The sequence below is a fragment of the Sinocyclocheilus grahami genome, unplaced genomic scaffold (genome assembly GCF_001515645.1).
Source record: "Sinocyclocheilus grahami isolate Dianchi unplaced genomic scaffold, SAMN03320097.WGS_v1.1 scaffold853.1, whole genome shotgun sequence".
NCBI lineage: Eukaryota > Metazoa > Chordata > Actinopteri > Cypriniformes > Cyprinidae > Sinocyclocheilus > Sinocyclocheilus grahami.
Window position 1 is genome coordinate 128,751 of NW_015506032.1, and position 26,100 is coordinate 154,850.

General features: G+C 38.6%; 1 protein-coding gene across 2 annotated transcripts in view; it reads right to left on the bottom strand.

The window, feature by feature from the left end:
* LOC107563005 (endothelin-converting enzyme 2-like) overlaps nucleotides 1-26,100 on the bottom strand; it is a 75,017-nt gene that overhangs the window by 17,782 nt on the left and 31,135 nt on the right. For both annotated transcript variants that reach the window (XM_016247775.1, XM_016247776.1), the window contains 7 exons: nucleotides 18,698-18,784; nucleotides 14,882-15,026; nucleotides 12,355-12,570; nucleotides 2,745-2,869; nucleotides 839-985; nucleotides 662-724; nucleotides 356-544 (listed from right to left, as the gene is read on the bottom strand). In XM_016247775.1, coding sequence (XP_016103261.1) covers nucleotides 356-544; nucleotides 662-724; nucleotides 839-985; nucleotides 2,745-2,869; nucleotides 12,355-12,570; nucleotides 14,882-15,026; nucleotides 18,698-18,784 — 972 coding nt within the window. The remainder of the gene's footprint in view (nucleotides 1-355; nucleotides 545-661; nucleotides 725-838; nucleotides 986-2,744; nucleotides 2,870-12,354; nucleotides 12,571-14,881; nucleotides 15,027-18,697; nucleotides 18,785-26,100) is intronic.

Below are 26,100 nucleotides of genomic sequence, written 5' to 3' on the forward strand. Positions count from 1 at the left end.
GATAGATAGATAGATAGATAGATAGATAGATAGATAGATAGATAGATAGATAGATAGATAGATAGATAGATAGATGAATAGGTTGTCCTCGTCTTATTTCATAAAGTGTGAACACAGACTCACAGCACTGTATATTCTTCATCAACTCTCTCTTCTCATATCTCATACAAACACCTTTAATAAGCAATCTGTGTGAAACACATTCATTATAACATTATAATGATTCAAACTAACGATCCCAAATGTTCAGCTCAGAACTTCTGAGCCTAATCAACACACTTTCATGTGTTTACCGCAGCATTTCTCCAAACCCAATGAACCCCTCATGAGGCCGCACACACACACACACACACACCTGCAGATCAGCTATGGTTATCTTGTGGTAGATCTTCTCCTCGTCCCGCCGCTCGTCCTGAGGCACTGTGATGTTAGCCAGTGCCGTCTCGAAGTCCAAAATCTGCTGCATCTGAACTCGAGTGGAATTCTTGTCTCCTCCCAACAACAATCCCAACTCGACCATGTAATCCAGGTAAGCCTTCAACACCTAAACACACACAAACCAGCACAGAGCAGCTATTTGACATGCACTGCAAGCTGGGAAAGACTCAAAGCTCTTGACATTCCAGTGTAAACTGAGACTTTAAGTTCTGCTTCGTCCTACCTTCTCATTGGTCTTATTGAGGTAATAATCTCGGGATGGGAGGAAGAGTCCTGATTGGTCAACCTGAGGAAGTTTACACAGATGAGCAAACACCAGAGATGTGGTAAATACGACAAATACAATCAAACAAACACTTTCAGCAGAGTTTATTAAACTCAATACAGTGAGTAAATGTACCTGAATGACATTACTGTTGGAGTTTTTGGGATCGACGCTGACACCGACAGTGAAGAAGGGCTGAGCTCTGTAAGGTCCAGAAACTATCTTTAAAACATCCAGAAAGTTGTCTTTGTCCCAGGACTCTGTGATATTCCAGCCTCCTATCTACACACACACACACACAAAGAAAAACATCAGTTCTAGCAACAAGACTAAGGTGGTATTTGTAGACTTAACATGAACCCAAAATTGACCCAATTTACATTCTTTGTATCTGTTTCTTGTTATGCTGTCCACCAAATGTGTAAATGTTAAACCAAGGCCCGGAGATATTTAAAATGTGGGGGCAACAAATGCTTACATAAAATTAATCATCTGTTTTTTCATATGCCGCGCACAGGACACACTCAAAAAAAACTGCCATTTGATTGAATTCTAGTAAATCCGAAATAATTGCAATGCTCGGGCAAACCACTATAGAGTTGGTGTCACTATAGAGTAAGAACCGGTGAATGCAATTTACAAGTTTCATTGAAAGAGAATGACGTGCGCCATTAGTCGCTGTAGAAATCGAATACTTTAATGGTTGAGGACGAAATAGGTCAACGCGAGAGCCAGCGCAAACGCAATGACGTGAAATAAAACTTCATCGTGTTTTAAAGAAGAGTGGCTTGATTAAGTGGTGGCAATAGCGGAATGATGGGCACAGACCGGTAACACAACTCAGAGACATTTACAGCCACACACATGAGTAGTGTGCAAACTCTACTACTCTAAACTCTACTTAGATAACTATATAAGAATAAACCTAATAAATAATTGACCTCAAAAAGGGAATTCATGAGCAATATCTGCTTCATCTTTTTATATTATATTACACTGAACAAAATTATAAACGCAACACTTTTGTTTTTGCCCCCATTTTTCATGAGCTGAACTCAAAGATCTAAGACTTTTTCTATGTACACAAAAGGCCTATTTCTCTCAAATATTGTTCACAAATCTGTCTAAATCTGTGTTAGTGAGCACTTCTCCTTTGCCGAGATAATCCATCCACCTCACAGGTGTGGCATATCAAGATGCTGATTAGACAGCATGATTATTGCACAGGTGTGCCTTAGGTTGGCCACAATAAAAGGCCTTTATAATTTATAATTTTGTTCAGTGTATATTATATTATATTATATTATAATACATTATACAATACAATACATTATATTATTACAAAGAACTGAACTGTTTTGACGATCCCGATGACACGAGATGACAGAAAGAGCGACAGAATGAGAGAAAGACAGTGGAGAAGAGCAGCGGTTGTGTTCAAAAGGCAGCTCATCAGAGGCACTATAGATTTTTGTCCTCCATCTTCCCCACCATACCTCTTTTAAACCTCGCAGGAGGCAGCTCTGTGTGGGGAGGCAGTAAATTAGCAAGATGAAGTGCTGTTTGACATCACTGCTTTGTGTCTGTAACATGGATTCATCTTTCAGGTCTGTGCTGAGGGTTAGTTTCAGAGCTTTCTTCTTCAAAATGGCTGATTCAGAGAGATATAAGTGCATGAAAATATCTGTCACTGAAGGATGTCTACATAATCTCAAGGCTCGCCGATTTCAAAACGAGAGGAATAGACAGTATCAGAGCCATCTGAGACAAATTGTCTTGCTCAGCTCAAATAAAAGAGTCGACTTTTAGGAGATGCACAGAAAAGCAATCAAAAAAATTAATCAGGCATCAAATTAAATCAAAGGTCATTCGACAAAATTGGTGTTTTGTGTCCCTCATTAACATACGCAAAAATGACTGCAAATGAATAGGAAAACGCTGAAAGAATGTTTACAATTTTACAGAAATTTACTGACACTGACTGACTCAGTTTGCACTCTTTATCCTCCGCACCAGAGGGGGGCGATGTAGAAACACTCACCTTTGCAATCAAGTCGATGAGTGGTTGGGCTCCAAGCTCTTCTATTCGCTGTTCATTAAGACAGGAAAGGTAGTAGGACTGTGTCTTCCTCTCTGCTTCACTGCTTGAGTTAAAGGTGCCATTTTCTACAGGAACGCAAAGGAAGTTGCATCACAAAATGGTAACATTTGATAAGTAAAAGTTTTAAAGTTTGTTTTTTTACAAAATGTAATACAAGTCTCAGGTGTCCCCAGACTGTGTCTGTAAAGTTTCAGCTCAAAATACACCACAGAACATAAACTATTCAATGCTGTAAATACACCTTTCTTGGGGAAGCAAAAACATGCTGCTTTCGTGTGTGTCTCTTTAAATGCAAATGAGCTGCTGCTCCCCGCCCCTTTCCAGAAGAGGGGCGGAGCATTTACAGCTCATCAACAAACAAAACATGTTTGTTTTTGACTATCATCTCTATTGTGAAAATGTGAATTGTGAGACAAACTCAGAATTGCAAGATATAAACTAGATGTAAACGAGTTTACATCGCACAACTATTTTTGGCCGCCACAAAAAAGGGTAATTGCAATTTTTTGTCTCCCAATTCTGACTTCATATCTTGCAATTCTGAAAAAAACATCTTGTGGTGGAAACAAGCTTCCATACAACGCTTCTTTGGTCACTCTATGCTTTCATCAAAATGTTCTTCAAAATTACTTATTTTGTGTTTGAAACAAAATTAAGGTGAGTAAAAAAAAAAGACAATTTTCATATTCTTTTGGTGCTTGGATGCTAAAGCAAAACTGTCCCTCACAGAAATAAATGACAGGACATGAAGGATGAGAGACAGGAAACAAAAACATCGCATAGATAAGGGGGTAGCTTAGAGCACCATCATTAGGGTAAACAAACATGACAGCAGGGAGAACAACTTGCACAGGGTCAATGCACAGGGTCATGAAACAGCCAACGGAGTTTCTCCAGCTGCCTGTCAAGCTGACACAATGGTGCCCTCTGATTGGCTCCCATCATGACACATGGGATTATGGTACGTAAACAGAAGCAATTCAGTGCAGGTAAACAGAGTCCGAACTGGAAGAACTGCAACAATGGGCCCAGCCATCCATCTTTTTTAATGTCACGTCCATGACAGCTGCCCTCGCGCAACAAAACGTGACGAAACGCAGACGCTGTTGGCGAGCCAAACAAGCAGGGTGGTTTTCATCCTCAATAACCTCTGCCATCAGTCGCAGTCAAAACACTGTGTGTCGCAGCTGCCAGCACAATGACAGGCAGAGAGGAAAAGCACTGCAACTTTCATGCTAACTTCATTCACATGAGAAATGGCAAAATTAAGTGGAAGGTACCAGAACAGGTGATTGGCAGTGCTAGGTGCAAATTGGAATCAACAGAGAAACAACCGGTGAGGGCCAACCTGTAAGTACACCATGCAGGTTGACTTCCTGAGGAGTGCAAATACTCTTCGGTGTACATGAAATACTGTGGATACTACACCTACCTAAATGTTTTGTAAAACTCCAAAAATGTTGCTAGGGTTGGGCCGATAGACGATGCCATCGTCCATCGCCGATGGCTGATAGACATCACAGTGTTGAGCCGGCATCGTGATCCCCCCCCATAGCCCCCGCAATCCGCCACATACCAATGGAAAGAAAATTGACGTGTGTACATTGAGATATATTTCAATATTTTCCCTCGCAGTTATATCATTGGGTAATTATACTACATATATTTCGGGCATCAGGGAGCCGCTATTATACCTGGCATTGAAACTGCTTTTGAATGCACGATCGCTTTTTAGTTTGATTTCACTTTCGAGATTCGCGATCGCACGTAGTCTGTTTATACTATGGAGCGGCAGTACTTACTACTACTTACCACACATTTTACAAGATTAGATGTTTGTCAGTGGTGCTCAGGATCTGCAAATCATTCGCCATTGTCCTCAGTAATCTCTCCTAACTCTGTTTATGTGGTAAGTGAAATTTTATGTACTGTAATGTAACAGGCAACCGTTACACCGTGTCTACACTGGACGCGACAGTTGCCAAAATGCCATGACTGTTGAAAATCATTTGAAATTTGTGTCAGCACATCATAAATAGAACGCGGCAGCAGTTTACTGTCGGGGATTTGTCATGTCGTGTCGCGCCGCGCCACATCCAGTGTAGACAGCATCACTGATTATAATGAGTTCTATGCACTGATCTATATATAATGCATCTCTATTATAGATCAGTGGTTCTGTAGTATTTTGCCGTGCCGCGCCACTCACATCCGGTGTAGACACAGTGTTCAGGAATCGTTATTTGTTTTCCGTGCCTTATAAGGAGCACTCGGGTACGAGAGTCGTGAAACACAAGTCGATAAAAGAGCTCAAAGACTTGTAGACGCAAGCTAGAATGGCACAGTTGCTTCAGCAAATGCATTTTTCTTCACTGTTTTGCAGAAATGTCATCTTTGTTTTCAAAAAGATTTTAAATATAATTTTCAAAGTGATTTTTTAAAAAATGTAATTCAATGTTTTGGGGGAGTTACACCATGTGACATGCATGATCTCACATGACTTTGCTGACAACCGTTTTTTAAATCTTACAATTTTGACAAAATTACTTCACTGCTTTTTCATCATAGAATTTGAATTAAACTTGTTAATGTAAATGCTGCAATTTCATTTTGTGTTTATAGTGGAACAGAAAAGATACACTTTATCTTTACACATCTCAACCGAGAAAAGAGGAACACACAGGGGTTTGACCAAACAGACAAAGGCACACAAATAATGAGTCATAAATATGCACACACCTACCCACATTTGAACACACAATTATGCTTGTCATTGTGACCTTTGATTGGTGCTATTAGTTGTTGTCATGGCAATACACCTCACACATCTTTGGAGAAGGAATAATTCACTCTTCTCCTTGTTTTTACACACATCTGTGTTGTGCGAAAGAGAGATGGCGTAATTAATCTACACTAATGTAAATGCTGCAATTTCATTTTGTGTTTATAGTGGAACAGAAAAGATACACTTTATCTTTACACATCTCAACCGAGGTTGAGAGGAACACACAGGGGTTTGACCAAACAGATAAAGGCACACAAATAATGAGTCATAAATATGCACACACCTACCCACATTTGAACACACAATTATGCTTGTCATTGTGACCTTTGATTGGTGCTATTAGTTGTTGTCATGGCAATACACCTCACACATCTTTGGAGAAGGAATAATTCACTCTTCTCCTTGTTTTTACACACATCTGTGTTGTGCGAAAGAGAGATGGCGTAATTAATCTACAATATGATCATTCAAGCAAACAAGTTGCAAATCCCTAAACCAGCTCTTAGTTTCACATTCTCCTCTGTTCTTGCTCATTTGTCTTTTCCGCTGTATTTTCTCCTCCTAACAGTGCAATTACATTAAGAAACAGGAGGCAGGAATATTCAAGTAATAAATTCTCAGAGGAACAGTGGCAGTCCAATTACCGGTCAGCGGGTCTAGCCTAGAGAGAGGACACACGGTGAGAGAGAAATGGGCTTTGGCACGACTCACTGCTCGTCTAGCAGAATTCAGAGCTGATCTCGTTCCATTTCCAGAATTTGCTTGTGTTTGTTTGTGTTTTCTGGGCAAAAGGTGACAGTCAGCCCGGTGCATTGGCACAAAGCGCTCATTTGTCTTTTTCAAAGTGGCTCTGTGTGAGGGCAAAGCACGCTGTACTGCATTGCAAATGCACACACTTACAAACACATAATCTGACTTCATGAATCTACGCTTTTGTTTTTGCTTAAAGGGGTCATATTATGCAATTTCAAGTTTTCCTTTTTCTTTGGAGTGTTACAAGCTGTTCGTCCTCGCCCTCCTAAAACGCCTCGTTTAAACACGGCCCCACATGTCTACATCACTGTGTGGGAAGATTTGCATAACACCGCCCAAATGTTCACGCAAAGAAAGAAGGCGTAACTTTATTGTTGCTGCCGCCGCCGCCATGTTGTGAAGACACTGTGTGTTTCGTTGTGAAAGCGAAAGTACTTTGTTTGGTCTTCCAAAAGAGGGCACGACTAGAAATCAGTGGTTAAGTTGTATTTACAACACTGTTCCAGAACACTTCAACCCAAATATTCAGATGTGTCCAGCGCTGTTTCCTGATCCTGGGAGATTAGACTACAATGTCTGTTCTGACTCACAGTCTGTAAGTACGTTTTTATATTTAAAGAATTTGAATGTGCCACTGATGATTCAAACGCGATTTTTTTAACCTTAAACCGGCACCAGCTCATTTTCATTTAAAGGGACAAACACAAAAAACAAAGAGCTTTGGCTCATACCCTGAAAGTGGCAATTTCAACAAGCTATAAAAAATTATCTGTGGGGTATTTTGAGATAAAACTTCACATAAACACTCTGGGGACATCAGAGAACAATTTAAAATATTGTATCAATGCATTCCATGGCACCTTTAAATTAAAATGAAACACACAACAACAACAAAATCTGCAAAAACAATATAATAAATATGACAATAAATATGTTTTTTTTTATTAAAGTGATGTTTATATTTTTTATTAAATTAATTCATGCAAAAGCCATGGGAACCATTCAGAACACTCTACCAAACACACAGCAACTACTTAGAATATCACAATCACTTAGCAATGCCATAGCAAGCAACCATCCAGAACACTACCAAATACACAGCAACCACCCATAACATTACAAATACCTAGCAATGCCCAAAATATGTCATTTATTTTATTAAAGTGATATTAGTATGTTTTATTAAATTAATGTATGTAAAGGCCATGGAGCCTTTATCTTTATCGTATCTTTATATTTTCATTTTAAAAAGAATATCATAAAAAGTAAGTAAATAGTGACCTACACTCTAAAAAACGCTGGGTTGTTTTTTCAACCCAAATGCTAGGTTGAGACCGCTGGGTAAGGACGTTGGGTTGGAAATTGGTCTTGATCAATAACCCAGCAGTGCTGGGTTGGGAACGTGGACGTGAAAGAGAGCATGCACGTTAACATCGGACGTATCTCGACGACACGAGTTCGAGAAGCCGCCATTTTCTCAGCGTCTTCAGATGGAAGCGAGTGCGAGTGAAAGATGGTTAAGGCAAGTAAAGTTCAGAATTCCATCATGTTATGATTTTTTTTTTTTACTAAGAGTAAAATAATGTTTGTTTCTGTAGATGTTGAAAGCCAGAGGCTTAGGAGAGCATCATTCTTTTGAGATTGATGTGAGTTTCTGTTGTCTCCTGCCTGTTTACCTCACATTTTGATGCAACAACAGTATAATTACGTGTTCATATTTGATGTAAACCATTGATGTCTGTGTTTTTCATTGCAGAACTCAAACCAACTTTGGAGTTGTCTGATTTGGAGAGTCATCATTCTTGGTCTTCCTTTCTTAAAGGAATAGTTCACACACAAAAAAATCACTGACTTGCCCTCATGTCATTCCAAACCTATAAGACTTTTGTCTATCCCTGGATGATGTAAAAGATGCCTTTGCTGTGCTGATGGGGCTTCTTCATGACTACATCAATCATGCTAAAGAGATCATGAACATTGGCAGCGATGCCTGATCTGTATTCATGGACTATGAAACAAACTGTAAGTGTATAATTTGTAAAAAAAACAACAACAAAAAAAAAGTTAAATGCTTGTTCTGTGTTGTTTAGTAGAAATGGAGTTTACACTGTCATTCATACACATGCTCACATTCTTTCACACATATGTTTCTGATAAATGTTATAATATCAGTGTTAATGTTGTGGTTTATTTACTGTCATGCCAGAATAGTTTGCAAAGAACTTAACTATTAACTACTTGTACAACTATTGTATAATAGTGTTTTTGTATAATATTTTTATACAATATATAACATTTTACCAAAAAAGTCAAATTTGATCTTAAGTAATATTCAACAAATGTTCAATGCTTCATTTATAAACTCTGTAGCTGTTAATGTCATACACTCTAAAAAATGCTGGGTTGTTTCAACCCAATGTTGGGTCAAATATGGACTAACCCAACTGTTGGGTTAAAAAGCTCATTTAAAAATGTAACCAAAATTTAACCCAACAGTTGGGTTAGTCCATATTTGACCCAACATTGGGTTGAAACAACCCAGCATTTTTTAGAGTGTACTTTTCTGCATTTCTTCTTACATGCATGTCACTTTTGACTGTTTTCTCTTGTTTTAAATAAATATTTACCTTTTGATAGTCATTCTGTGTGTGTAAAAATGATTTTAAAATGAACAAGATTTGTAGGTTTAATGTCTTGCTCGATTTGGGTTCATTTTAGCCTAGCAGTGTAGTCATTTTAAGCCATAAAAAAGCAACCCAGCATGCTGGGTCAAACATAATAACCCAACTTGTTGGGTTAAAACAACCCAGCGCTGGTTTCGTCCCTTTTCGACCCAGCGCTGGGTTGCCAAAATAACCCAAATTGGGTTGTTTTTAACCCAGCCGTTTTTAGAGTGTAGCAACCACTCTAACAAACTAGTAACACCCTACCAATCACCCAAAACGCCTTAGCAAACCATCAAGCAACACTCTAGAAACCATCCACAAAACCCTGGCAGCCACATAGCTTTGACCTGCCAACCAGAACACCCTAACAACTTCTTAGCAACACCCTCAACCATCTAGAACATCCAAGTAACAATCCAACCAGAACACCATCTAATCATCAATCATCTAGAAATGCCGTGACAACAATTCAGAACTCCCTTGCAACACTCTGGTATCCACCTAGCAACACCCTGGCAACCACCCAGAACACCATAGCAACCACCCAAAGCAACTCAAACACCTAGAACATCCAAGTAACAATCCAACCAGAACACCATCTAATCATCAATCATCTAGAAATGCCGTGACAACAATTCAGAACTCCCTTGCAACACTCTGGTATCCACCTAGCAACACCCTAGCAACCACCCAAAGCAACTCAAACACCTAGAACATCCAAGTAACAATCCAACCAGAACACCATCTAATCATCAATCATCTAGAAATGCCGTGACAACAATTCAGAACTCCCTTGCAACACTCTGGTATCCACCTAGCAACACCCTGGCAACCACCCAGAACACCATAGCAACCACCCAAAGCAACTCAAACACCTAGAACATCTAAGTAACAATCCAACCAGAACACCATCTAATCATCAATCATCTAGAAATGCCGTGACAACAATTCAGAACTCCCTTGCAACACCCTGGTATCCACCTAGCAACACCCTGGCAACCACCCAGAACACCCCAGCAACCATCTAGCAATGCCCTGGTAACTCTGAATGAGACTATAATACATGTCATAATTACATTTGATCATTTTTGCAGAGAAGCCCATATTCACAGTGGAGTCAAAATAATTTCACAAGTTTACAATCTAGTGTGACCACATTTCATCCCTTCACTCCTCACTCCTTCTCAACATTTTCTTCCTTTCTGTTTTTCTATCCTCTCTCTCTATCTCTCTCTCTCTGTTCTCTGATGCAGGTCATTAGGGAACATTCTTCATTTACTGTTCGCTAGAGCGTTACGTTTACCTCATGCTGCACACACACTCACCCAATCACACACACACTCCAAGAAGCACAATCCACAAAAGATGGATCATATATCTGAGAGTAATATGAGATCAAAAATATGTTCATGTAGGGCAAGTGTTATTAAATGTGCAGAAAGGTGAGAGAACAGTGTCGTGTGATTGGATGAAGACGGCTGCGGGGGTGATGCAACACACAGAGTCAATGTGATGGAGTGCCATCAGGGAAAAACGGCCGCAAGGACCCCAGTGGGAGAGCGCATTCATTAGTTCTTCATTTACTGTTCGCTAGAGCGTTACGTTTACCTCATGCTGCACACACACTCACCCAATCACACACACTCCAAGAAGCACAATCCACAAAAGATGGATCATATATCTGAGAGTAATATGAGATCAAAAATATGTTCATGTAGGGCAAGTGTTATTAAATGTGCAGAAAGGTGAGAGAACAGTGTCGTGTGATTGGATGAAGACGGCTGCGGGGGTGATGCAACACACAGAGTCAATGTGATGGAGTGCCATCAGGGAAAAACGGCCGCAAGGACCCCAGTGGGAGAGCGCATTCATTAGACAGAGAGAGATTGATCAAAGCCAACGCATCACAACAGCTTATTAAATAAAACAGGCAGAGTCAAACAGACCAACAATTAGAGAGAGGAATGAAGCAATGCGTTCGAGCGCAAAAGAGACTACATTAGCATTTCCTGTAGGGAATGCAGGAACTTACAAGGCAGCAAATAAATAAACAGAGAGTTCAATAAATAATAAACATTGGCAAAGTTTTTTTTTTTTTTTGAAAAATGAAAATCTGCATCCTGATATACAGCGAGGGAACTTGAGCAAGGCAAAGCTTGACTTTCCATTAATTAGCATGGCAAGGCAAGCATTAGCAAGGCAAGCATCAATATTGCTATTTATCATACTTACATACAAAACTTTAGCATGTAATGAATAACATTGATGAGCCTATGTAAAATCACGTGGCTTGTTAAGGAGAGGTGCTATTATTTTTGTAAGAGATCAGACCTACAGCATGTAGTTTGCTTGGTGGATTACAAATGGGCAAACACCTAGTAACCACAAAGAACACCAGAGCAAACCTCCTAACAATGCCTAACCCTGAAAAATACTCTTAGCAATCATTTACCAATAACCTGGCAACCATAAAGAACAGCACAGCACCCACTTAGCAACACCCTAGCAATCATCAAAAACTGTGTAGCAACAAACTATCAATGCCTATGCAACTGCCCAAGACTTCATAGCAGCCATTTAGAAACACCAGGGCAACCACCCAGAACAACCTAGAAAACAACATGTAATGCCTCAACAACTACTCAGAATATCCTAGCATTTAGCAACACCCTGAAAACTTTCAAGAACAACACAGCAACCACTACGGAATATCCTGGCAATCATCAAGAATTATGCAGCAACTACCTAACAGCACCTTGGCAATCCCATAAATACCCTAGCAAGTGGCACAGAATAACACCTGACAACCACTTATCATCACTCCACATGTCAAAGTCAGTGGCATCATCACTGCCAGTTTGAATGTCAGTGTCATTGGAAGTTTTTGAAACTCTAATCTTGCATTTCTTTAAAAAGTATATCTGATAAAAACAAGACTCGCAAGCACAATACTGTAAATCCACGAGAGGGTGACTAATGGAGGCTTTTATGGTCAAAGAAACCGAGAACGAGTGGAGAAAGTAATTGTCCCTTATTGAACAAACAGACAGGGATGGATGCTCTCCGAGAAAACAAGTAATCAGGTCACACAGAGCAGAATCGATGGAAGTTTCTGAGCGGATCTACAAAAACAACCCCAGTACAGAGAACTGAAGTGTAAGACTCTTCAAAACGCATGAAGGCAGCAGTTTTCTATTGGAAAATCAAATAAATCATTTAGAAGTCTTTCTAAATATATACTGTTGTGTGAACACTGAATGAGATTTACTGAGCAATTCCCATCCTACAAAAAGGATAAGCATGTGTATGTGTGTGTGTGTGTCTGTGTGTGTTTTCCAGCGCTTACCCAGCAGGTGTTTGAGCACAGCCTGGTTCTGGTCCCAGATGCTGTTAAATGTGCTCCAGCGGGACCGACCATCTGGCAGGGGGTTTTTCCGGACCCATCCTCCACAGGCGTACTGGTAAAAATCCTGACATGGGTCGGTGGAGCGGTCCAGAGCTTCCACGATCTTACTGGCCACAGTTACACATGCTTCTGTTAGACAGATACTACGGGCGGGATCTGGGGATTAAAGACAACAGGAAATAGTATTTGCAATGCATTAAACCATGCAACCATGATGAATATATTACTTGTTAAAGTGAATCATGATTATGTATAGCCATTGTATTGAATTCATCCAGTTAGATATTTGTTAGATAATCTCTCTGTGGTCTAAGAAGAAAGAAATGCATGTAAGCATGAAACAACGGTCAGTAAAATATATACATATACAGTATAATTAAATAATTTTTATTTTTGGGTCCCTATTTCTTTAAAGGGGTCATATGACGTTGCTAAAAAGAACATTATTTTGTATATTTGGTGTAATGAAATGTGTTTATGCGGTTTAAGGTTTAAAAAACACATTATTTTCCACATACTGTACATTACTTTTTCTCCTCTATGCCCCGCCTTTCTGAAATGCGTCGATTTTTACAAAGCTCATCGGTCTGAAAAGCGAGGTGTGCTCTGATTGGCCAGCTATCCAGTGCGTTGTGATTGGCCGAATGCCTCAAGCGTGTGACGGAAATGTTACGCCCTTTAACATACTGTGATGCCGTGTCCCGGCACGGCGAGACAAAACCAATAAAACCCATTATAAACGAGGCATTTGTTGCATCCAGTGGGGACATAATTACTGATTAGAATGACTTAAGGGCTTTTCACACTGAAAGCGAAAATTCGACACGATGACGCTTTTGAATCGAAACAATAGATACCTATGGGGCTATCCACACTAGGCGCGAAAAAGCGAGGATTTTTTTTTCATCCTGTGTGTCGATTTTTTCCCCGTCGCTCCACGATGAAACGGGCCGTCCAATCAGATTTGAGCTTAGATCACATTCCCAGAGCAGCTGCTGTTACACAAAAGGGTGAGAGTGATGGCGCTGTTTCGAAAACTAGTGTAAACAAACACCGAAGAAGAGTATGCCGGTAGAGAGAAGAGAGTGGATGCCGAGTTCTTGTTATCTTTGGTATCTGAGAACAGATTTATTCTCACATGTTCTTAATATAATTTCTAAATTCTCCATTGAATTATGTGATCTGGAGTGTCCGTTTATGACAATAAGTAGTGTGGCGTTATTAAACATAGCCTACAAAGAGCTATATTTAATGCTATATATTGAGCAGTGGACGATGTTGAATCCATATATGAGATACATATCTGAGTAAAAATGCATTGCTGGTCGGCACCACCTAGCGTGCAGGCGTGAATTAGCAGAAGGCGATCAATCGTTTAGTGCTCGGTGTGAAAGCAACGTTCGTCGGCGATTCGCCTCGCTTTTTCGCATCGCGCTCAGTGTGAAATGGCCTTTATACTGTGTTTTTACACGTTGCGTTGCGTATCGCGCCGCGTAAACATAAAACCATGTCTACATTTTTGATCGGAGAAACGACAACAAGCGCTACTAGCGTTTGAATCAACAGTGGCAAATTCTTTAAATATAAAAAATGCACTTACAGGCTGTGAGTCAGAAGTGCCAGACTGTCCTTGCAAAGTTGGAACTGCCCCACTTTATAGAACAGCCTTTGAGCACAGACCCATTGTATGCTACTCTGCAGGTTCAGGAAACAGTCTTCCATAAAATGCATCACACAGCGTCACACACGACGGGCTAGAGTGAGCGGAGGCCGGCGGCCTTGAGAACGGCGCGGCCGGCGGGCGTGCGGCAACTACATGTGACGACCCCGGGCTGGACTCCGCTTCGTCCACGGTGAAAGCCGATCCGGTGATCCACAGCACTAAGACCAGCACGGATCAGCTCTAGGCATGACGAAGCGGATATCGTCCTCTTTTGGAAGACCAAACAAAGTAGTTTCGCTTTCACGACTAAACACACAGCATCTCCGCAACATGGAGCCAGCGGCAACGACAATACTACAGCGAGAATAAAAGTTACGCCTTCTTTCTTTGCATGAACATTTGGGCAGTGTTATGCAAATCTTCCCACACAGTGACGTCGACATGTGGGGGCGTGTTTAAACGAGCCGTTATAGGAGGGCGTGGACAAGTCTTAACTTTTATAAAGAACATCTCTTTGGATTTGAGACTTTAGTCTTTGCAACTTTACAGATCTCCTTTATGCACCAAGAGCTTGTAACACTCCAAAGAGAAAGGAAAAATTTAAATTGCATCATATGACCCCTTTAAGTATCTACAGGGTAAGCACAATAACTCCTGGGAAATTCTATACTAAATAAATATACTAAACTGATGTCTTAAAAGCATGCCTACTTAATCAGTGTTACTAAGCACCTTATTTATCAGTAAATTATTGTGTGTTGCACTTATTGTGTGTTACACTTTCACTGCATCTATGTGTGTTACCTCTGTTATAGCGGACTCCCAGTGTGATCGCACAGCCAAACAGAGCTAGAAGTGAAGCGAGAAGCAGTCCGGCCAACACTACTTCCAGTTGAGTCCTCCTGCCCAGTGGACCAAACAGCTGAATACCACCCTTACGGAATCCCACCTAAAACAGAGTCAAATATTGATCATAAAGTCTTTTTAAGTTGTTACTATTTGCTGGTACTCACCCTAAACGATGTAGACAAAAAGGTATTAAAAGGATGTTTGGATGTTGGATGTTTTTATGGTGACACTTTAGATTACAACCCGCAAAGAACTACGCAAGTATACTGAATTTACGGTGTACGTTTCTGTAATTATAGTGTACCTATTCAGTACCTCCTTGTAGGTATAAGGGAATAATATGCTAAGTTTGGGGAATAAAGGGGTAATAATAATGATTTCTACTGTAAGTATTTTGAAACTAAGGGGGTACCTATTCTTTTATTACGTGGTATGCATGACAATTAAGTTTTAATTTAATTGTCCGATGGCCAAATTAAACCCTCTACTTTTTTTTTGCTATAAAACACCACAGTATACATTCACTGAAATACAAATGTTGTATCATGTATTTTTCTGCGAACAGCTGGAAAGAGGTAAGCTTGTTTTAAGCTGCATTGAACCTTGATGGTATATCATGCAAAGTTATTTGGTGATAGTGGTGTTGAGAAGTTGCTGGTGTGAACTTGCTGAGATCGACGAATAAGCTTTCATAAGGTAAGTAGACTCGTGAATTATAAATCATTAAGATATTTTAGAAACTCATGAACTCATTTCACTAGATGTCCAGTTTTGTTGCTCAGTAATCTCCATCATGTTTCCTTTAATAATAGAATGGTTAAAAATACCTAGGCCTATAATAAAATACCAATATAAAATTATTTTTAAAAAGTATATCGTCTTTCTAAATTATTCCCAAACATAAGATTGTTGTTTAGGCCATGCGTACCATGTAATATTAGAATAGGTTTCAAAATACTTACAGTATAAATGATTTGTAATATGCTAAGTTTGGGGAATAAAGGGGTAATAATAATGATTTCTACTGTAAGTATTTTGAAACTAAGGGGGTACCTATTCTTTTATTACGTGGTATGCATGACAATTAAGTTTTAATTTAATTGTCCGATGGCCAAATTAAACCCTCTACTTTTTTTTTGCTATAAAACACCACAGTATACATTCACTGAAATACAAATGTTGTATCATGTATTTTTCTGCGAACAGCTGGAAAGAGGTAAGCTTGTTTTAAGCTGCATTGAACCTTGATGGTATATCATGCAAAGTTATTTGGTGATAGTGGTGTTGAGAAGTTGCTGGTGTGAACTTGCTGAGATAGACGAATAAGCTTTCATAAGGTAAGTAGACTCGTCAATTATAAATCATTAAGATATTTTAGAAACTCATTAACTCATTTCACTAGATGTCCAGTTTTGTTGCTCAGTAATCTCCATCATGTTTCCTTTAATAATAGAATGGTTAAAAATACCTAGGCCTATAATAAAATACCAATATAAAATTATTTTTAAAAAGTATATCGTCTTTCTAAATTATTCCCAAACATAAGATTGTTGTTTAGGCCATGCGTACCATGTAATATTAGAATAGGTTTCAAAATACTTACAGTATAAATGATTTGAAATTTTACAGGTTGTTACCCCTTTATTCCGCAAACGTAGCATATTATTCCCTATACCTACACAGAGGTACTGAATAGGTACACTATAATTTAAAAAAAGTTATGCTGTAACTTCAGTTTACTTACACAGTTCTTTGCAGGTTGCATATCTGGATGTTACCCCCTTATTACGTACCTTATGTATAGTAGGTACACTATAAATTCAGTATACTTACATAGTTCTTTGCGGGTTGTAATTTAAAGCGTTACCATTTTTATGTATATATATTTGAGAGATCTCATAAAGATCTTCTCAAAAAAGAGCAATGTCTTCTTAAGTAGAAACACTGGGAACATCCCATCAGTTTTTTTTGTTTCAAAATATACTGCACATCTCTTAACATCATTCAACACCCACAGAACAAAGAACAAGTTGCCTGGGGGATACCGTATTAGATACATGTGTCATATCATTGCTTTCATGGCAAACCAACAGAAGAGGTGTCACATTTCCTGTTTGACATAAAAGTAAGCAGCAAATGAAAGGGGCCACATGAATCGATATGAATTAATATCAGATGTCACTCATAATTCATTGTAGGAAATTCCCTGGAAATCTGACCTGCTGTTTCCTTCAGTTAAAAGGTATAACAATATGTCTACATCAGAAAAAAATACTGGAAGAAAGGTTGCTGAATATTTCTCATGCTGTTATATGTGCTCTCTTTCCAGTTACCATACAGTATACAGTATCCACCATTTAATAGTTTTAAAAGGTGGCGATACAGGATTTCTGTGTTTTGAGAACATTACTCCTACTGGATAATTGCTCAGATCTATTCTGCATTTCTATAACTTAAAAAATTAATTAGTTCCAAATCCACAAGATGTTTGCTCATTTAGTCATGAGTCATTATGTAATAAGCACTGAAACATTTCTGTCTAGTTTTTCTACTGTACATTTATGACTTCTTATATTAATGACCTCTATTATAATTGGCTAATCTTCACATATCAAAATACTGTTGCTCACTGGGGTCAAGCTGCTGAATACTGAATAGGCTGATATATAAATGTGTGTGGTAATACATTAATGGTGTAATGGTAGTGGCATATTATCTTTGACAATTTCCACTCTCCTGGCTTTAACAGCTTAGTATGGATTAATTTGGTCTGCTCCACTGGAGAGGAAGTTTTGTGAAATACCTCAACATTTTTGAACTGCAAAAGAACAAGAAGAAATCATGTTTTCCATGATAATTCTGCTGTAAAGAGCATTAGAGTTCTACAACTTTGAAAGAAAACGATTGAATGATAACTGTACACAAAAATGTCTAAAACAATTCACACGAAGAGATGTTTTCATTCTGCTGGACCCTACACACAGTGACTAAGAATATCCTCCTATCTACCCTCTAGACATTGGACATGAGATTCTGTATGCTGACTTTGAGCGAAGCAGTCTGTCTCTACATAATAACAGTTAACCACTGGTGTACCTCAAGGCTCGGTGCTTGGCCCCCTCCTCTTCTCCAAATATTTACAAACCATGAGACCTACACACTTAAAAAAAATAAAGGTTCTTTTTTGGCATGATGGTACCATGAAGAAGCTTTAACATCCATGAAAGCTTTCTAATGTACAGAAAATGTTGACACACTAAAAGGTTATTTGGGGAACCTAAAGTGGTTCTTCTATGGCACTGCTGTGAAATCCCCCTTATGGAACTTTTATACTGAAGCGTGATTGTCAGAATTACTGCTATGTTTTACCCTTTCATCTGATGTTCTCACAGTGTCTGTGTGTATCTCAAATTGCCTGGATATATCAGCCTGGAAGAAAGAACGTCATAACCAACCCAAGACAGATTTTCTTTCCAACTAGCCTAGCAATTCAACACAACATAACTGTCAGCCATATTTTCAGCGCTAAGAGCATCCAACCAGGCAGAAAACAGCTGAAATTCACAGAGCACATCACAAATACCCAGCAATTGTTGTTTTGCTGTGTATTGTTCGGGGGAATTGTGCAACAGTAATAACTTCTCACTGTCTCTGTAGAACTAACAGCTTAAATTATTGCTTTCCTCCTCATTTGTATGTGGAGTTGGATAAAAACATCTAAATGTAAACACAAAATGTACCCATCCAAACTGAGCCACGACTCACACTCACCTCCACACTGTCAGGAGAGATGGCTCCATCTGCAGGGATGTCTGTCCCGTCCTCCTCCTCAAACGTCGCACGCTTGTAATTAGACATCTGAAAGGGACAGAGAGTAGTATTGTTAGCCCTAAAGGCCGATGTACACCAAACCTGAATGTGAACAACAGCAGACAGGGGAAAATAGTCCTGTTCACTGTTTTAAGTGACCTTCCAAAACAATCCGGCACTGGTAGAACATTTACTAAAGAAATGTTTTTAATTTATATGTCGCTTGCGGAAAAAAATATGTCACACAGCCACTTTAAAGTAGCTGTCAATTGAGAAAGATGCACCATGAAATCAAAATCGACTCTGTTTACTCTCTTTATATTAAGTTCCCACAGAATCAACAGAAAACCTTTTTAAAGGCCTTGAGGCGAGAGTCTGAGGACAAGAGATACTGCAAGAGAGTGTGAAATGGAGATGAATGTTGGGTGGGGGAGATTCCTTGTTTTCTCACCCCCATCTTGGATGTCAGAGAGGAATTCATTTACACATTTGCACACACACATACACGACTCTCACTGTTCACAACTGAAGAGGAGGCTAATCTTCACCCGAGGGCAGCACTTTGCTGTGTAAGTCTCACTGTTATAAGCATTACCCCACAGAGATCAGCCACTCTTAGTTAAATCTAACCTTATTTACGCCGTCTATTGAAATCTCCCTGACTGCGCTGACAGCCATGTAGACCGCAGACGCACTGGCCTAGAGCAAAACCTCCTACCCAGGTTACCTAACAAGAGCAGACTAAACAAGACAGAGAGAGAGAATCTCTCTCACACACAATGACTTAATAAATCTAAATTAGAGCAACCATAGACTTTCATATATATATATATATATTATAATATAAAAATTAAATAAGCACAAATAGTCCTGACTAACCCACTGTGCATTTCTAAATTAAAAAGCATGTTTGCTTTATCAGTTGTTTGTCCAACTGAAAATGTCCCTGGAGGTTTTGTTTAACTTCGGAAGGCAAATGTGTCCAGAAAGTCTAGCTAACTAAACATACAACAGACGTAAGGCACAGAGATCTACCCAGAGGACAACTGTGCAGCTCAGTGTTTGCTTTTTTAAATCTTTGGAGACTTGATGGAGTTCTCAATTCTTTTATTTAAGAGTCAACTTTAAAAGAAACGATGTGAGACTAGTGTATTTTTCTCAGGAAGAAAATGTTTCCACTGGCTTTCTGTTCACCGCTTTCTGTCTCAAGAGATTCTATTTGTAACTTTCTGTTCCTGTGAGTATCTTTCCTTTTGAGTGAATGCAGATAGCTATAGAGCTGGATGACGAACTCATCCAAATGAAGCATGCACAAACTTACATAAAATGAACACATTTTATTTAATATTTGATATAAAATTAAATTTTTATATAAGGATGAATAGAATCTACAAGAAAAAAAAACTATTTCTTACTAATGCCAACAATGTTTGTTGGTTTTTAATACAAACACTTTACATACATTACTTTCATCTAATAAAAGCCTTAGTCTTAAAACAGATGACTATATTTAAGGTTTTACACACACACCAACATGGTTTAGAGCAAGACACAAGAAAGCAACAGGAGCCCTTTGCAACATGTTTTAAAGTTCAGTCGGAACGCCACACTCAATCATCTCGGCTGTTTGTGTCTCAGTTGAATAAATGATTTGGAAGTAAGCGATTCCTCAATGGGCTTTTACAGGAAACCTTAAATGAGATTACAAAGACAAAAACTCTGACTCATGGTGATGTGAAACAAATGCACATGCTAAGCCCACACAAACATGCAGTTCAACAGCTGCTAATCACTGCCTTGACATTTTCCCGTAGTTGACTCGTTTCCTCATAAGCAGTCAATTAACTGTTTGTCAGAGCTTCCCATAACACTTTGCAATGCAATGAGCGTGACTGAGAAGGGGGTGCTGTTTTAGGAGGTTTTATAGCCGCAAGAATTCCCTCCAGAGGTCTGGACAAGATTCACCAGATTCCTGGCTGGCAGGTCACAGGCTCTTCTCAGAGGGAGGAAAAACAATGTAGGACAACTTGGTGTGAAAACCACCCATGCATTCTAGTACTGAAGTTCCTCTTTCAACTGACACATTCATGACATGCTATCATGTGAAATTCAGTATTCAGTTTATGTTGGGAATACTACAGTACTACAATTACTGTACCATTTCTAGGGCCCTATGAAATTCTGATTCATTTATTTATTTTTCATTTTAATTCCTATGGATTCCTTTTATCATTACTGTATTATTATTATTATTATTAGGGCTGGGCAAAAAAATCGATTTTTCATTAAATGACATCGATTCGATATTGATTCTCAAAAGCTGTGAATCGATCCGGTATTTATTTCAGCACACATTTAAAACAAGATCTGATTAACGTGAATCTTATCATTAGTCTTCTCCACTAGATGTCACCCTTATTTATCTTGCGCGATGTTACAACAGAAAGCCTGTCATTCATTCAGCGCTTATCATGGGCATACGCGTGATTAACAAAGCTCAGGTGAAATGCTATAGTAATACTATAAATCGGCGGAAGCATTTGATATCACGCATAAGGCGCCCTGATTTCCGCAATGAATGAATGGCGGATGGTGCGGCGCACTGTTTTGTTTACTACACACATACTAAAGCACGTATGACGCTCGCGGTGTTTTCAGCTTCTGTCGTCTCACTATATGATGATATGAACACGAATGTCATCTCCAGCTGCTCTGAGAGTCACTTCATTAGCATTTAGAAATATCAATAGCATTTGTATTAAAACTATATTCACTGAATGTAATCAAAAAATCGAGAATCGAATCGAATCGAGAGCTTGCGAATCAAAATCAAATCAAATCGGGACATCTGAATCGATACCCAGCCCTAATAATAATTATTATTATTTTTATGGATTCCAAAGTTGAATACAATTTTAGTGATCAAAAAGTGCATCTAAATAATTAATATCATGAAACTTACACAATTTAACAACAATTTATTAAAAGTTTAGCACAAAATAAATATTTAGGTTCCTATGACATCCTTTTTTTCCCTTTTTTATGGATTCCATTGTAATGGTTAAATACAATTTAATAATCAAAATGCATGTATAATTAATTGAAGTCATGATACTTCAGTTTATTAAAAGTTTAACAAAAATTACATTTTTAGGGCCCTATGAAACGTGTTTTTTTTTTTCAAATTTCTTTTATTTTTCCCAAATTTTCCATTAGATTTTTTCTGGATGCTGTTTCAATTGTTTAATTACATTTTAATAATCAAAAAATAATTGTAATTTATACCTTGAAAAATGTGCCAAATTCTGTCACATTCCATATTACACTGTAAATTCAATTTCTATGACCAGATTCCATGACGCTGTACATATTTTCCATTGCGATGCCATAGGGCCCAACGTTTCTTCACAATATATTTCTACTGTCCATAGTATGCAAACTGTCTGTATGCTTAAGATGATCTACTGCAATACTGCTGCATACTGTATCTCACAATGCAATGCACTACACTTGACCTTCCATTTCCATTGTGATGAATAACCTAGAACAGGGGTCAGACAATCATGTGAGTGATAGTGAGAGAGCTGTATGTATTTTTTTTTTAATAGATTCCTTCGAACCTGCATTTTGAGGTAGTTATTTTGCATAATCACACAGTTAGGAAGTTACGGAGCTATAAGTACTATTAAGATGGTCTGCCAAGCTTGTAATTTGCTGGTTTAGTTGAGCAGCCAACTGACAATTGCGTAAAATCCATTTAAAAACGGCCAACAGACCAGACATCTTTTTTTTTTTTTTTTTTTCTTTTTTTTTCAGCAGTGTTATCAGCCATGATTTTAACATGCTTAAATTATTTGATGGGACTGGTAAAACTTAAAATTAGAGTCAAAATGAAAAATAATCACAGGATGATGGCTGGAAGCGGCAATAAACATGCAAAGCATATGCAGCATGCACAGTGCAGTATCACACGGTATGTATTCCATTTTGAACACAGCCATAGTCTAATATATATAGAGCGCTATTACAGACTCCAGTCCAGCTCACAGCAGACCAGATAAAGCCATTGACGGATGACTGAGACTCACCGTTCATCAGCGCAGTAAGACACCAGCAATCAAAAAGCAGAAGTGAACTGGTGCAACTGCCTTGGAACGACTGGAATCAACCATCGACTGGAGAACGCCAATGCTTTGTTAACACGACCCAGAAAGGGCAGGTCACTACCGTGGGAGAGTGAAAGTTGCTGGGAGTGAGGAACAGATAAACCTCACTTCCGAAAAGGAGACTCCTACCTCAGTTACGTGCGTAACAGAGAAACACATGCATGTGGGGAAGTTGTAAAAAAGTCACTGGAGTTACAGTAAACAGTCGTTGTGGCTTGAACCACTGGTCAATGTCTGGGGATATGGAATAATGTGGGATGCTAACCATGTGAAACCCGGAACAGATCATGCCAAACACTCTTCTGCATTTATTTTTGCTGTATTAGCACTTCTAAACAGTTCAAAAGATGGAAAGACTGGAATGCACATCATATCACAATTAAGAAGGTGGCATTAATGCGCATTCATTAACAGAATTTATGTTTTGACAATGAAATGCTAAAATCTTGCCAAATATTCATTTTCATCTGTTCCATCTCTCTCTTGATGGACTTCCAGGCTGCCTTCTATTCATTTATCACCCTTCATTTTCTATAAACGTCCTCATTCCAGCCGCTCCAGAAACAGCCTGTATGACTCAATAATTTGCTTCTGTTTAGTAAATATTTCTTAAATATTTATATTAAATATTTTATAGCTCTATAGTTTATGAAAGACCTCACATTGTTTATAAAACCACTGAAGTCACAAGCTAACCAGAAAAGGCATTTTTGCAATCATCAAGTATTATTTAGCTTACACCTTATAAACATATTATACATCTTAATCATTATTTTTTTAAAGTATTTTCATCATAAATAATTCTTTCTTTAAATATCTTCTAAATACGTTTTTAGGAAAGTTGTAGCACGTACTTTTACAACCATGTAATAGGGCTGTCAAAAAAAATTTGAATTTCGAATATTCGTAGAATTTAAAATAAAAATCCAACGTTTTTGCATTTGAATTTTAGTTGTACGTTAAGGAGGCAGTAAGTGTCGTTGCATTATAATGTTTTTGTTAGCGTATCCAGTTGAAACCTCTAGATGCGGCGCTGCTGCGTTGTTAATTAAAAATATTGCGGAAAAAGAGAACATCAATGCGGAGAAGATCTTGTTGACATCAAAACTGAAAGCAAGCCGTTCACACAGAACACATATTTTGTGCATTTTCTAGAGGGACATCTATCACGGTTGCACTCGCATCTCGCACTAAGGAGCTGCATGTTTAGAAAGCCATTGTGACGAGAGGGGCGGGGCCGAGAGCCATGGGAACGGAGCGAGGCCGGTGGAGTAAATGCTAATGCGCGACACCTGCGCTACTCACCGGTCTCGAGTCCCACGGAGGAGCTCCGGAAGGATAAAAGGAGGAGTGATGACAGTGTTGGACGAGAGAGGACCAGGCCTGGACTTTATTTTGTGTTTTGGTTCTGTTTGTGCGCTGCAGTCGTCCGCGAGGGGCTGTCGCGCTAATTTGTGTTTATTTTAAAGTTTTGTGTGAACGTTCGCCGGTTCCCGCCTCCTTCTTCCCGAACTACGAACTTTGTTACAGCCATGTAAAATTATTGCAAGTTTAACTTTGAAAAAACATATATCAAGACTTTTTGGCGGGTTTTACCCCATCCCACTGCATCTCATGTTTTTTTTATGAAAAATGTACTCTGTGTGATTGGCTTTCCGCCCTTTGTATTTAACTGTAGCGAATTTAACTCATGGGGAAATATGAATAATTAACCATAACTAATTATGATTAATTATTAATATTTTAGATCCACTGTAGATATTTAGCTGACCACTCAGGGTCAACCGTCTTGTCAATTCTAAGAACGTTAATTTCCTGGTTAAAGGAAATAACTTTCTTACTGTACAATTCTATAAGTTTGTAACATAAATCTGCATGATTATTGACTCCGGTTATGAGTAAACAATGAACACGTCAAGTGTGAAACAAGTAAGGTTTTATTAACTACATAAACACTTAAACTAGTCTAACATACTACATAAACACATAAAGCCCGTCTAACATACACACACACACACACACACACACAATATACTCTAAACAAAGAGTACGACTCCAGTCTTAGGAAAGAGGATGAAGTTTATTTTATATTTATTATATCAAGGTCCTTGAATATTTCAATCTGACATAAAAGCTGCACATAAAATATCTCCATATATGCTCAGACATCACTAAAACAGCTGTCGTGAAAAACATACAGTGATCATTTTGGAAATATACGGATGCACCAATACTTATGAACATACTGGCCAGTACAATAAGCCAATTTGGGCTGCACGATTATGACAAAAATCCTCATTTTCAATTATTCCCTTGAAATTGTAACTGTGATTATTAATTACGATTATCACAATTTACATTGAATGATGTTTATACCATTGTTTGAAGCAAATGCATGCCATATTTTTAGATGAAAATAAACAAGCTGGAAACACTCTAACTGAAAAACGTTATTGCTTTTCTATATTATTAAGCCTCAAATGTCATCTATACATTGGATTGGTTTCTTTTTTAAATAAAAAAGCAAAAATATGCATGGTATTACAATGTTATACTAAAACAAAAATTCAAACAATGGAAAAACCCTTAAAGTCCCCATGAAATCAAAATAAAAGTTTTTTGGGTGTTAGTATCAATATGTTAGTCTTAAGGTTATCTATAAGGCAGTGTGCTCCAAAACAGTGACAAAATTTGCATTTAGAAGATATAAGCATTCAAAGCTTGCAGTTCGTCACTTCCGCCAAAACGGCTCAACGATTTTTTTGACGTCACATCGTACTTCAGCTTCTCATTAAACTTTCTGTCCAATCAAATGCTCTCTAGAATCCGAAGCCCCGCCCCCTGCACTATAAAATAGACGCTGAAGCCGCGGCTGAAATCGGTCACTTGTCCACAGAATTAGTATTTTCTGTACAGTGAATGGCACGTAGTGCACTATATAGGGGACAGGGAACGATTCAAACAGTCTAAATATGCTTTCCATTGAGGAAAGAAAGAAGTCTGGTTTGGCGCTGTGTCACGCTAACCACCGCACCGCACACACACTCTGCTCCGGTCATGTATTGGAGATATTTGAGTTCTACACAGAATGCTATATTTTATAGCAATATGGATGAGATCGTGGCTGTCAAATGCGGCTTTACAGAGCTCAACGGCTCTGAACGGCTCTAGCCCAAGCTGTGATATAAACGAACGCTA